Genomic DNA, 13388 nt, shown 5'->3' on the forward strand with positions numbered 1-13388 from the left:
GGCTGGAACAGATGAGTATCTACAGATGGAAAGAACCAACACAAACAACTATGCAGCAAAAAGCACAATAACATCTAACATAACATGTCATGGTACTCTTTGTATTTTTCAGGTTATTCTTCATTTCCAGCAGAGCTATTCACAGATCTGTTTTTCCTTTATACAAGTTCATGTACAATGCAGAATTTCAGCTGGCTGGCCATGCAGATCTGTGCATTTGTTCAGACAAGACAAATTCTCCCCCAGAAGCATAAAAAGGCATTACTTTCTAAAACAACTTTTTTTCAGCGCATTTTTCAGTTTCTCACCATCTCTCTAAACATCCAGATAAAACACAACATTTTAAGAACTGTTAAGAAAAAATTTTAAAAGTTTAGCTAACGAGCCTTTCAACACATCTTTGCGGCTCACATAACCAGTTCAAACATTTTGGAAACAGGCCAGCTGGTCCACAGTCAGCTCCAGGAAGGAAGCTGTAGTCAATCACCACCCACAGGCACCCAACATGATCATGACAGTTGGACTATAATGATGGCTGGTGCAAAGGCACATTTGAAAACATTAGCCAACATCGTTCTAGTATCATTGAATATAAGTCCAGGAGGAGCCATTTATGATATTAATTCAAAATACACAGTGAGGAATAAAGATATTTTACAGATATTTAATTAAGCTATACTTAGTTTTCCAAGATGGTGCAAAGACTGCAGGCTAAACTGCAGTCAAAAACTTTGGCACAAAGAATCAACTTCCACCTGAAGAAACAGGCAAATGAGTGAGGGGGGAGAGAAAGCCACCTCCTCCCTACATGAGCCAAACGCAGCCTTTGACCATGAGTCTTCTCAGGTCCCTAAAACTGAGAAGTACAGTATTCTCTGTGATCTCTGTCCCTTCTCTCTCCTTCATCAAGACACAATTCTTCAATCTCAATGGAATAAATAAAGTTCAAGTTTTCATTACATTAAAAAAATCCAGGAAGCAATCCAATATCCCACACGACTGCTTTGTTTAAACAAGAAAATCATAACATTTGAACATGCCTACACAAGGGGCACACTTAGTGCTTTTGCTTTATTCTTCGGGGAGGAAGAGTGCAACAAAAACACAGGTGAGAGCACTCACATCTTAAAACCAAAGTATAATCTTCCCTACTGTGTGGTAAGTAAGTCACCTTCAAAGAAAGGTAATTCAGTAGCTGTTTAGGACCTACACACACCATAAACACTTACTTACCACTTTTCTTAGAGCTCACATACATAATCAACTTACTTCAGCTTACTCTAAGTAGCTTAGCTTATTCCATCTTGACAAATAAAGTATCTTATAAAAAGGCACTTGAGGAATTCACGTTATAAATTCAGACCCTGCCTTAATACCCAGAATTCTTCCTGCACTTCAGGCTCTGTAAAACTCTCATACAGAGAATGAAGGCTCCATCCCCAATGTCCAAATGAAAGATCTTGTGTCCAAATGAAAGGTAATTCTGGCATTCAAATTAAAATTGCTTTTTCCAGCCCAGTATGCATTTCTGAAAATAACAACCAAAAAAAAGCCAAACTTACTTCTATTGCAGACTAATCAGTATGTGATACTAATAATGATAGACTATATATATAACCACAGCTTGATGTCAAGAAAACTGCTTAGTTCTTTAAGAGAACATTCTTAAAATTACGTTATTTACTAGGAAGAACCACAGCAAGGAAAGTTCGGTTAGGTTTCTACCCTATCCTGCTTTGTAAGTATAAAATTATTATTAGTTACTTATAGTCTCCTTTGTGAAAGATTTTTGTATTCATGTTAAATACCCAAACACCTATTTCATTCTTATCCAGTCTTTCAATTAATGATGACCATCTGCAGCACAAAGTTCAAGTGCAAAGTGAACAATACACAGACACTTTAAGAGAGAAAAACATATGCAATTTTGATCCTACTTTTCTAAAAGCAAGCACCAAATCCCATCTTAAAAACTACAGTATTTCAAAATTGTTTGTGAAGCCATTTGTAAAAGAATATATGAAAGTATTAACATGTAGATTATCACTGCATGTCAGACACTGTATATATACGTATTAATGCACTGTAAATACAGTATGTCCATATCCCATTTCTCCTCCTCCAGACTTCTAATATTGTATTCTTTTTCACTAAGATATTCACACTTCACAAAGCTATATAGGGATTTATTTTTTTTAAAGAATAATAGTGCTGATTTCATGGTATTACAATAGAGCATTAGTCACCCTAGGTCACACAATTTTCTGATCTCACTTCATTTATGTTTTATTTCCTTTATTGTCTTTACCACAATTTAAGCTCAAATTACTGCAAACAGTTTTCACAAGAGTATCCAGCATTAGAAAAAAAAATCCTGACTTTATATAACCCTGCTTGATGACTATTAGCACTACATCAGTTTTACAGCTTTTAACGATGTCATTATCTCCTCTGTCCTCTGATGCACTCTGCCTCTGGCCTTTTTTTAAAGGCCAAGCCAAACAAAAGAGCATTTAATTGTCCTATTCCCCCCTGCCCCTCTCACAGCCCGTCACCCCAAATGAGCCAGAGGAAGACTGTGGAGAAGTTTAAAAACAAAACAAAACAAAACCAAACCACCAAAAAACCAAAACAAAAACCCCCAAACACTTAAAAAATCTGGAGTTGTTTTCTGTACTTTGCTAGGGTGCTAAATCAGATTATTTAGTTGCCTTTGTAAATCTGGATGGGGAATACATGGATGTTCAAAAAGCCATTCTGGTATTATTTGGAATGGGGTGTAAGAGGGTAGATGGGGAAGAGGAGAGGACAGGAAATTATATGTCCTAGAAAGAGCTGATACCACTACATGCTATTCTTTCTAATTACCTCTAACCAGGTAAAACTTCCACATCTGTCATTTGGCCACTCTCTTTAATGAGAACTCCACCCCACATACCCTAGTCAAAATCAACATAAACAACGAAGTTGAAAATCCAACTGTTCTCAGATGTCATAAAACTCTGAAAGAAATGAGTTTCAGTGAAGAACAGAAGCAAATAGTAGAAAAATAACAGAAACCCTTCTTTCCCCAAGAAAGAAATCAGACAAGCCACACCACCAAATTCACCAGTTCTGTACACAGCAAAAATGTAAAACTGACCTGGATGACTATTTTCAAAGCTTTTACTTTCTGATCAGACGACCAAGCATCCTTCAAAGACTGGTTTAGTTCTTCAATTCTGTTCATGTAATCCTGCTGAGTCAAATTCAACAGCTCTTTCTGTGACCCCTGGCAAGAAAACACAAGTCTACTTAGTAAGAGAGGGAGGGAAGGAAGGAGAGTGCCGTTATTATAGAGTCAAATCATCAGTTGGGGGGGAACCCACAAAACTTATTAAAGAATTACCTAATTTTCACTTCTTACCTTTGCAGCATCAATACTGCAGGTGTTTGGCACAGGAGTGCATCACAACTGCTTTGGTTTTCAAGAGACATACAAGCTGGTACCCAAACAAAGTTGTCCGTAAGATCAGAAATGCTGGACTATTTCAGTGGTATTGTACTTGTGGTATAATTAAGACACTAACACTATACATAAGCATATTAGCCCCTATGTAGAAGTAGTATCAGAGAGAAATGAAACGTTTTGCCAGCAAGGTCCTAAGAAATTCGTTGACAGCAAGAAAAATCTGGCTTCACTCTCAGTAAGAAAATAAAACTATCTTCATTTCACGCTCAGTACTGGAGCATTCTTGCTATCTTTCTTCCAGAAGACCTTAGCTTACAAAAACATTACATTGCAAAAATAAACTTGTGAAACACTGGAAGCAGAAATAATTGTTTAAGCTTTAGAACCAAACTGACACAGGAACAATGTGACTATAAATGCAGTTAGAAAAATCAAAGAGTGGTTCTGGAACAGCCTTCAGTAGAAGTATGAGTGACATTAAAAACTACCTTCAGGACTAGTTTTGAGGAGTTTATTAAGCTGCATTACAGAACAGATTTCATAATATAAGAGTCTAGAAACAATCATCAGTAAAAACAATGACAGGTGAAGAGATAAAATGCAAACATAATTAGTTTCACACAAGGTTACATATTTCCTTATGGTAAAGGGGACTTTATTCTTCTAAAAGAAGCCAATCCTTTATTTGTGATATGCAACTATTAGAACTGCGCTGGCTCAGGCAACAGGCAATCTGAAGTTAGTTAAGATGCAGAGGTTTCAAAACAACATTACCCAAACAATTCTAGAAGTACCCCACAGATTCAGGTTCTAGGAAAGTAAGTTACGGAACACCTCATCTTTGCACAGTAAAATACTGCAGTTTGAGAAATAACTTGAGTACTCAGTATTTCTATCACACACATAAATGTAACTTTCAGCTCAGGTAGACAGTATGCAGCTTCTGCAACAGGGGCAAACAAAATTATCAGATGTTAAGACTATTAGGCTTCATGAAGTTTTACAGCAGCTGCAGACCATACACAGTACCAATGTAAATCAACGTTGGTAGATCAGGTGAATTTTTCAATTGCAATTTCTAGTGATACAAAAATATGATTCTGCCTGCATCCTATAACAATAAGGATTGAAATTACTAGATAAGTCCCATGGAAAGTATATATTTGTCTAAATACTGCATAAGCACACACAGAATCAGGACATTCTTAAAAGGTTTCATAAAAGATTTTTATTTCACAAATTTATTTCACTTTTAAAATGGTGATGTATTTGGATCAGAGAACTTTCTCACCTCTTCCAGATCATCCAGTTCTTCTAACCTTGTCCTCACTTTTTCAGAAACTGCTGAGCCAGTAGTTGTAGCTTTTCCTGTAAAGAATTATATGTTTGAGTTTCTTTAACATTTAAACACTTGGACTTCTAAAGGGAAACAAACCTGACAGAAAACAAGTGGTGTGATCCATTTGGTGGCTGTTCCTGAAGAGACACATTTAAACATACCTACAGTTCATTCACTTTGAACAGGGAATGACAAGTAAGCAAAACTGAATATAAATGGATTTTCTTGCAAGTTTTGCTGGTAAGGAAAGAATCACTGGATAGAACCATACGATAATTTAGGTTAGAAAAGCCCTACTACGGAGGTCTGTGTCCAACTCCCCTCCTCAAAGCAGGTCCAATTTTGAAGTTTAACAGGTTGCACTGGGTTATATCCAGTCAATCTAACGATACCTAAAGATAGATTTTTCACACTCCCTCTGGACATCCCGTTCCAGTGTTTGACCAACCAAAAAAGTATCTTTTTTTTTTGCAGAAGCTGAAATGCTGCATGTTTACTCATACATAAAAATTCTGATTTACTATGCAATCAGCTATGACTACTTAAGCCTGGATTTGCTTTGCTAGAAAACATGATAAAATATTTAATATTTGGTTCTTTTTTGAACATGCAGCATATAGTTGAAATCACTTCACTTTCATGTAAAGAGAATAACTGAACAAGTTCCCAAGGGACTTGTTTGCCTTCCCTTCCAGCAAGCAGAAGAGTTGATAAACATGATTCTCAAAATATCATTGCTCACTTTAAATGTAAGAAAGTTTTAAACTACAGTGGAAGGCAGCAAATTCCATTTTCTTCCACAACACATAATCACAAATTCATTAGCCTACAAGGCATACAAGACAAGATGGTTGGGTGATTTTCAATAATTATTTTAAGTAAAAATCCAGCAGAGGTCTTAGTCACAAAAAAAACATAGATCCAAGCATATGTCAGAATGGGGGAAGGAGAGGAAATCACCTTCCAACCATTCTTTGCCACAAACCTGTCACTGCAACCTACCTCAAGCAAAATCTGTTAATGTTACATATAAAGGAGCTGCTTACCTTTTTCAGATCCCATGTACAGATTCTGTGAGAAAACAGAAGCAGCAGACTTTTAGAAAACACATACTCATTAGCATTCCAGGAATGCACAGGATAATTACACTGCTAATTAAGCCTCTAATCATTTAGAAGTAGACATAAGACCAGCAGTTATTTGTATTGTTACAAAAAGACAAAGTGACGGCTTCTAAGTATCAACAGACTTCTGGACTCCAAAACAATCATAATAAGTGAGAGCTTGTGGTACAGCTTTCTACAATATTAAAACTGAAATTTAGAGGACCAGTATTTACTCCCTAAATAATTACAAAACAGCAACATCCAAAATCCATTAAAGGTCTAGTACAAATAAAACTGGAGAAGCTGCCACTTACAATAGAGAGCTTCTCTGTTGTTGTGTATCTAGAAAGGATTTCACCGCGTTTGCTTGACCATGGTTCAAAGTCACTTCCTACTGCTGAGCTGTCATCTTTATCCCGTTTCTTTCGTGTACTATCCTATGAGAGGAGTACGAGTGCAAATGTTAAATACAAATTTAGGAAAAAAAAAAAAAGAGAAGGCTGATAAAAGTCAGCTTAATGTTTCAAGTGGTTACTGATCCAAAAAGTAACAATACTAAAAAAAAAATTCCATATTTAAATAAATGTCAACATAAAGCAGGTAAATAAAAAATACTTTAATCTACTAATACAGTATATTTTCTATTTGCATTAACCTCCAAATTGGTGAGACAAATACATTTTATCCAGGGCTGGCTTTGTGGTTTTGGTTTTGTTTTTATTTTATGTAGTTAACTGCCCTCCAGTGTTACCATGGTAGCAGTAGTCGTCACAGGATCTGCAGCTGCTGCAAATAATGACAATGGATCGGTACCATCCAATACACTGCTCAATGGATCCATCACAGAACTAGAAGAAGAGGATGAGGTAGAAGAAGTACTTCCTTTCCGGTTCATTTTCTTGGTCTTGGATTCAGTAACCTGAAAGAAAAATTCAAAACTATTAAACAAAAAGACCTTTTTCTTCCCCCTATTTTCTTTAATAAATCATCAAAATATGCACTACATAAATCATGCTGTTGCAATGAAAGCAAAGACCCACCTAAAAGAAACTCTTTAGAATCAGCATTAGCATTTAAATTGAAGCACCTCTTTTTCCCCTGAATCTGGAGGCACTCTGCCCTAGCATTTCCATTACTTTTTTCTTCTTCCTTCCAATTCTGGGTCTAAAGAACTATAAGAACAGCCATTCTAAATTTCTTTCTAGTACCCCTCCTCTGTTTTATTGTTTTTCTCCCTCTCCTCCAACCTGTTTCTTGCTATTTGATTTCCTCTGCCAGCCTCATCTTTACTGTTCTTGTACAATACTTAAGCCTGAAATGTCAAATCCATTCCTAGGGCCTCCATCTTATCTCCCCACTGACCTTCCTGAGTAGAAGCTGCTGTCCATTTATCATTAATTAGCGTATGACTATCATCTCTTTGAAGCTGGATTTTTTTTGTACATCCACATTTTTAAAAGCCTCTCAACCATTAAAGAAATTATAAATGTTTTAAAGCATACAGCTGACTGGAAGTTAACCCAAAACCAAATCTTACGTCAAGCAATTATGCAGGTTATTTGTAATGCAACAATTTGATTTTAAACTTATCCATTATTCAGCATTTAATGCAACCAAGAAAAACCACAAGTTGAAATGCTATATTAGTCAGAAGGAGACTGTTCTTGACACATAACAGCACCAGCAAATTTCTGTAAAGGACAAGCAACAGAATACACCTTGATGCCTCTAAAATAACAGGCCACTAACACAGAAATCAAATTCACTAGTACCACCACTAACTTTAAAGTTTTTTAATTTTAAAGGAGTGGAAGTAAGAAGAGGAACACAATCAGTTTTAATTCACATTTATTTTCCAAAAAGCACAAAAAGAAACTCACTGTAATGGGCTTTAGCGGATGATAGTCGCCAAAATCCAAGGGTACAGATTCCAGCTTGCACATTTCTGATTCTGAAACATAATTTCTTGATCTCGCATGCCTTAAAAAGAAAGAGTAAAGGGAAAGTATACATGCATATAAATAACCACATACTTGGGAACAGAGAAACATATCCAACATCTACATAGATGCAGGCATAGTTACAAAAAGAAACGCATGTTGAAAAATAAGTCGCTGTAAAGACCAAAATTTCTCTCTCTATTGAGATACATCAACTAAAACTGAAGAAATTTTACTTTTAGCCATTCAAATGTATTCTGCCTCTACACCTGGATTCTATTCCACTCCACTGGACACCAAAAGGGCAATATAACCAAGCATTTGTATGTGTGACAGGCTGATGGAGATTACTAAACACATCTTTTAAACTGAATAGTATGATTGAAAGAAAAAGGTAAGTGTGAAAACACAAGGGAAGAAATCAAAGTGATCGTGCGCAGATATAATGAGGGACTACACAGATTCACTACAAAGCTCTTTACTGAGAAATCTATTTATATCTGTTCACTGTACTCATAACAAAAGTTGCAAAAGTCAAATTATAAGAAAAAAACCTATCAGTACTCATATGCTTGCATTTGTGTATAAGTCCTTGTATAAAAGCCTTGCATCTCCTATGAAAATTAAGCATGCCACTAAGTGAAATAAATCACAAAAATATACATATTTCAGGTTTCATTTTGAATCTGATATTAAGAGACAACTGTGAGAACTATGGCCTCCATCTCTAATTAAAAAAAGACCTGATTCCAGAAAAGAACATAAATTCAAGTATTTGAGTAAAACAACATTGCCACTAGGAACTAACAGTAACATACATTATTTATCAATCACAGTTTAAGGACGCTGCTCTTTTATAAAATAGATCATTCATTCTGGGTTTAATTGCTTAAATATAAATTTATATTTTAAAAGGCTTTTAAAGCATATTTGACAATGTAGGAGGCAAAAAAAGGGGGATTAAAAGTTCCCTGACTAGCACCGGATGACAATTTCAAAAGTGACTTAACAGTTACAAATGCTTTCTAATATCTCTGACAGCACATCAATATATGAAATCAATTCCTTTTAATTGTATGGAGTAGTAGTAATGGTTAAACAGGGAAATGAAAATATGAAGTCACAAAAATACATAGGACAGCTGCTTCCTAAAACAACTGCCATCATAGCTACCACATGGTACCTTCCTTTAGTAGTAGCAATAGTTAAGTACTAAGGCAGAAAGATATCCAAGTAAAATCTAGAAAAATATATTTGCAAATGTTTTCTCTGCATTCTGCTCTCCATAATTTCTTGATTTTTTTTTTCTTTTTTAGTGTTTGAAACATGCAGAGCAGCTAATTGTTCTTTCCTGTTTCATCCAGGACCCTGAGAATGTTTATAGCACACACTAAGGCCTTAGCTGAATGAGTAAAACCAGTGGACACACAAAGGTTTCTTTAATCAGAGTCCTAACGAAAACAAACAGCATCCCCCCCCCACATAATACGCATCCTTCCCACAAAAACTAATCCAAAATTTCAAAGAATTCCATTTCTACTTGGAGAACTAACTCATTAGGAAGAATTCCAGCAGTGCCAAGCAGCCAGCTCTTCTATAGATATTATGTACACCCCAAAACCCCAGATTAATTTAAAAAAAATATTAAGAATGAGTTTAATTTATGGTTGTGCTACTCCAAGGAGAAGCTTCAACATCTAATGAGATACAACAGAGCAAAAGAAAGAGTCCAGCGAAATCCAGGTGCTTATACCTTTTGTTTTCTTGATCTGCAGCTCCTTTTCTTTACACATTAACAGTCTCTTTAATTTACTGTTGTCCCATGATTCAATGATTCTCCTTGCTCACTTTCTTCATGGGTTAATTAGCATTAGGGTGAAAAATCTTTCAAACTCTTTCTGGCTGCCTAATTATAACATTTCTATTACTCCGTTACAGTTCTGCCAGTATTTCCATACCTCTCCTTTACAGGTATTTCCAAAACAGCAGTAGAGATGTCACTGATAGCTCACACTTGGCATACCACTCCCAGGCCAAAATCAATCGTACTCTAATTATAATGTAAGGCATCACTGGGCAAGTATACATGTCTAATACACACGTGGGAATGAAGAAGAGCTATTCACCCTGCAAATAAGTCTTTAAAAAGTACATTTACTATGTGGCTATTCAAGTGATAAGACAGCTTGTAACACAGCTAATACAGGGGACAAGTTCAAGATTGCTCTGACATTATGTTCCATTTACTCTCCAGGGAAAGGAGATTAAGCATTCCTTTCTCGGCCACAGCAGTGCAGCCAACTTCTGAGAGTAAATAAAAATAAGACTCAGGCCAAGCGGGGGTTTCATCCCCAGTGCTTACTGCAAGATACAGCCCTGCTTGCAGGTGCTGTTTTAACAGCGGGTTTCAACCTTTTTACACACACAAGCATCCCTGCAATTGCGACCACTCTGTGCCTTCAACACTTGCCAAACTGCCAACCTTTTTCTCTCCTCCTGGTAAACAACCTTTTTTCCTGGGACCACCGTACTTCCTCCTTACCCCTAAGTTACTGAAGCTCTTCCAGCACCCAGCCCGCCCTACGAACCCAGGTGCCTCCCTCGCACTCCAGCCAGCCCCTGAACAGCAGAACCACCAGCCCGGACTCAACACCTTCCCTTCTTGGGACATGACGCCTTCCAGGCACACAGCACCCATCCAGAGCCAGTGCTCCCGCTAAAGCAAACGCTTCAAAAAGCTTACAGGGAGCACAAACAAGGCATGTAAAATGGAAAAGAATCTCTTTACAACACTAGACATATATTGGTATTGAGAATACAATGACGTGCATCTCACAAGTGAATGTACCTATCATTACTTGAATATTGAACACAAAACCCCCAAAATAAATGTGGCATGTCAGGACATGGTTTAGCAGGCATGGTGGTGTTGTGTTGACAGCTGGACTCGATGATCTTAAAGGTCTTTTCCAACCTAAACGATTCTATGAATATCTCTAAACATTTACACATAGCTATTACAAAAATGAATTCTAGCCCTAAGTTTTATTTTACTTTATAGATTTGCCAATTCTTTTTACTACTCCAACAGATTTTTAAACCAGTAACTTTCTTAATTTGAACACTATGTTATTGCAAGATCCTTTTATTCAGTGGCAACAGGTGCTACTTTTTTCCTCATATGAAGACTAATCAGTATGCAGACAATTAATCTGCAAAACACCTTTTTAAAATTAGCATACAACAATGCTTAAAAATAGCTAGCATTCTACTGAACCCTACAGCATGACAATATCTTCCATATTACAGAAAAACATGCATTAAAACATTTTCCTCTCGTTCATTATTTCTCCATGGGCACTTCTCCATCAGTAGTACCAGACCTACTTATCAGCCTGCTACCTCATTGCTGTTTTATGTAAAAATCAATTTATCAGTATTTCTACTGCTCTGCTTTGTGGCTGCAGCCCTTAGTTTTTCATTATGTTTTGGTACTGCTAGAAATTCAAGTTGCAGCCACGTGTATTCCTGTTTCTGCAAGGTCACTGACTACGTACAGGTGTTCCACTAAACTTACTGCACTCAAAGTATGAACAGTTCCAACAGCCAACTAATGTGTCAGAGCTGTCTTACACCCTCAAATTTTCTTAGCTACATAAATTCACTGGGGTGTGAAATATTTTAAAACTTGAATTTATTTTAAAAAGCATAGCTCTGGTGTTTTTATAAAACCCCAACTAGTTGCACTAACAATGACTTTCAAATCCACCAATTATTTCCACTTTTTATTAAATATGAAAGTTGGCTCACACATTAAAATGACATGAAAGAGTGAGACATGATTTTCAGCATCACAGTGTATATGGGGAAAACTTTTGGGCATCCTAATGCTCTAATTGCTGTATATCACTTTTCTTGATTCCACAGCAGGTTTGATTTCTAGTTTGCTCAGGACTATAAGCTGTCAGCCACATCAAAACCTGGAAGTTAGATATATTCGATGCATTAAAAGCACAACAGCCTCAGGAGAGCAAGTCTCCCACAAAATCAGCTCATTTGTGAACAAGAGCAAGTTTGAAGAAAAATGAACTAGGAACATATCTTCCTTTACTCTGTCAGAGAAAGGGTGGCTGTTTTCCCCTTTTCTTCCCCAACAAACACCGGACTGTGGGATCCCCCGCGTCCTGGGCCGTGCACCCCCTCAGCCGTGGCCCAGGCTCTCCCGCAGAAACACCGCACGCCGCTCGGAGCCGGCTCTGCCTCTTCAGTCCGCCGCCCGCGAACACCCCGCCTGCTCCTCAGGAGCCGGTGGGAGACAGCTAGCAGAAGCTAAGGGGTGCCAGTAAACCTCACTTCACCGCGCGAAGCCTTCCTCTTCCCTGGCGAGTTTGGAGGAAGGCGCCAGCGGCCGCTCGGGCGATCCCGCAGTGACACCGCCCGGCCGCGGCGGGGACACACGGCGGGGACACACGCCGCCCCTCCCCGCCGCCCCTCCCCGGACCGAGGAGGACGCGCACCGTCCAAAACACGGCAGCGGGATCGAGCCAAGCCGAAGGTGAGCCGCCCCGCAGCGGCTCTCCTGCCTAGCGAGGGGACAACAAACGCCCGCCGGTGCGCAGAGGCCGCCGGCCGCCCTCTCGCAGCAGCCCCTCCGCCGCCCTCCCGCACGGCCCGGCGGCGGGGCCGGCTCCCCGGGGGCTCTCCGGCGGGGGAGCCCCCACGCAGCACGGTGCAGAGCTGTACCGCCGCCCCGGCACCCCAGGTGGCTTTAACGTAAAAGCAGCGTCTTATAAGTCCGATCTGCATCTCCACGTTTTCTCCCGACGGCCGCCAAGAGAACCGCCGGACTGACGGCCCACGCCAGCGCGGCCCCGGCCCCCTCCCGCCACTCGCCGGGGTCCCAGTCCCCTCGGGCCGAGCGGCCCCGAGCCCCCCCCCCCCCCAGCGGCGGCGAGCGCTTTCGCTTCCCGAGGACGAGGCTTCCCCGGCGCCGCAGCCCTCGCCCGGCCGGGCAGCTTCCCCCGCCGGCACGCCCGGGCGTTCTCCGAGCCGCCCCCGCCTCAGCGCCGCGCCCCCCCCACCCCGGCTGCGAGGGGCGCTGAGGACGACGGCCGCCCTCACACAGCCGCGGGAACCCGCGGCCCCCTCAGAGCCCGCTACCCGACCCCGCCGGCCCCCCCCCCCGGGCCCGGGAGGAGCGCAACCCCCTCTTCGGGAGGGGGGCTGGCAGCGCCCGGCGCCCCCGCCCGCGCCTCCCACAGCCTCACCAGGGGAAGGCAGCCATCTTGCCGCCCCGTCACATGACGCCGCGGCCGGGCAGCGCCTTCCGCCGCCATTTCCCGCCCCGCCCCGCGGCGGGAAGGAGCTCGCCTCAGAGCCGGCGGTCGGTGAGGGGCTGGCTTCCGCCGCAGCCGGTGCTCCTCTCCAGGCCTTCTTTTGGAGCCTCGTGTAAAATACTACACGGGGGTAACACCACAGCCGGAGCTTTTCACGGACGGGTCGGAAGACCCTTATTGACCGGTACGAACTGCGGCGAGTTGTGAGGTGGAAAG

The 13388-nt window shown here is 40.5% G+C and overlaps 1 protein-coding gene across 2 annotated transcripts in view; it reads right to left on the reverse strand.

Annotated features, from left to right (window-relative positions):
• VPS35L (VPS35 endosomal protein sorting factor like) overlaps positions 1-13182 on the reverse strand; it is a 59214-nt gene extending 46032 nt beyond the window's left edge. Inside the window, exons 1-7 of one of the 2 annotated variants that reach the window (XM_075058396.1) lie at positions 13104-13182; positions 7777-7876; positions 6648-6815; positions 6211-6333; positions 5837-5861; positions 4743-4819; positions 3143-3271 (exon numbers count right to left, since the gene is read on the reverse strand). In XM_075058396.1, coding sequence (XP_074914497.1) covers positions 3143-3271; positions 4743-4819; positions 5837-5861; positions 6211-6333; positions 6648-6815; positions 7777-7876; positions 13104-13120 — 639 coding nt within the window. In that variant the 5' untranslated portion in view covers positions 13121-13182. Of the gene's footprint in view, positions 1-3142; positions 3272-4742; positions 4820-5836; positions 5862-6210; positions 6334-6647; positions 6816-7776; positions 7877-9589; positions 12630-13103 lie in introns of those variants that run through there. The other variant, XM_075058397.1, reaches the window with a different exon arrangement.
• Between the last annotated feature and the right edge of the window lie 206 nt (positions 13183-13388).

The sequence above is a fragment of the Buteo buteo genome, chromosome 27 (assembly GCF_964188355.1).
Source record: "Buteo buteo chromosome 27, bButBut1.hap1.1, whole genome shotgun sequence".
NCBI classification, from domain to species: Eukaryota; Metazoa; Chordata; class Aves; order Accipitriformes; family Accipitridae; genus Buteo; species Buteo buteo.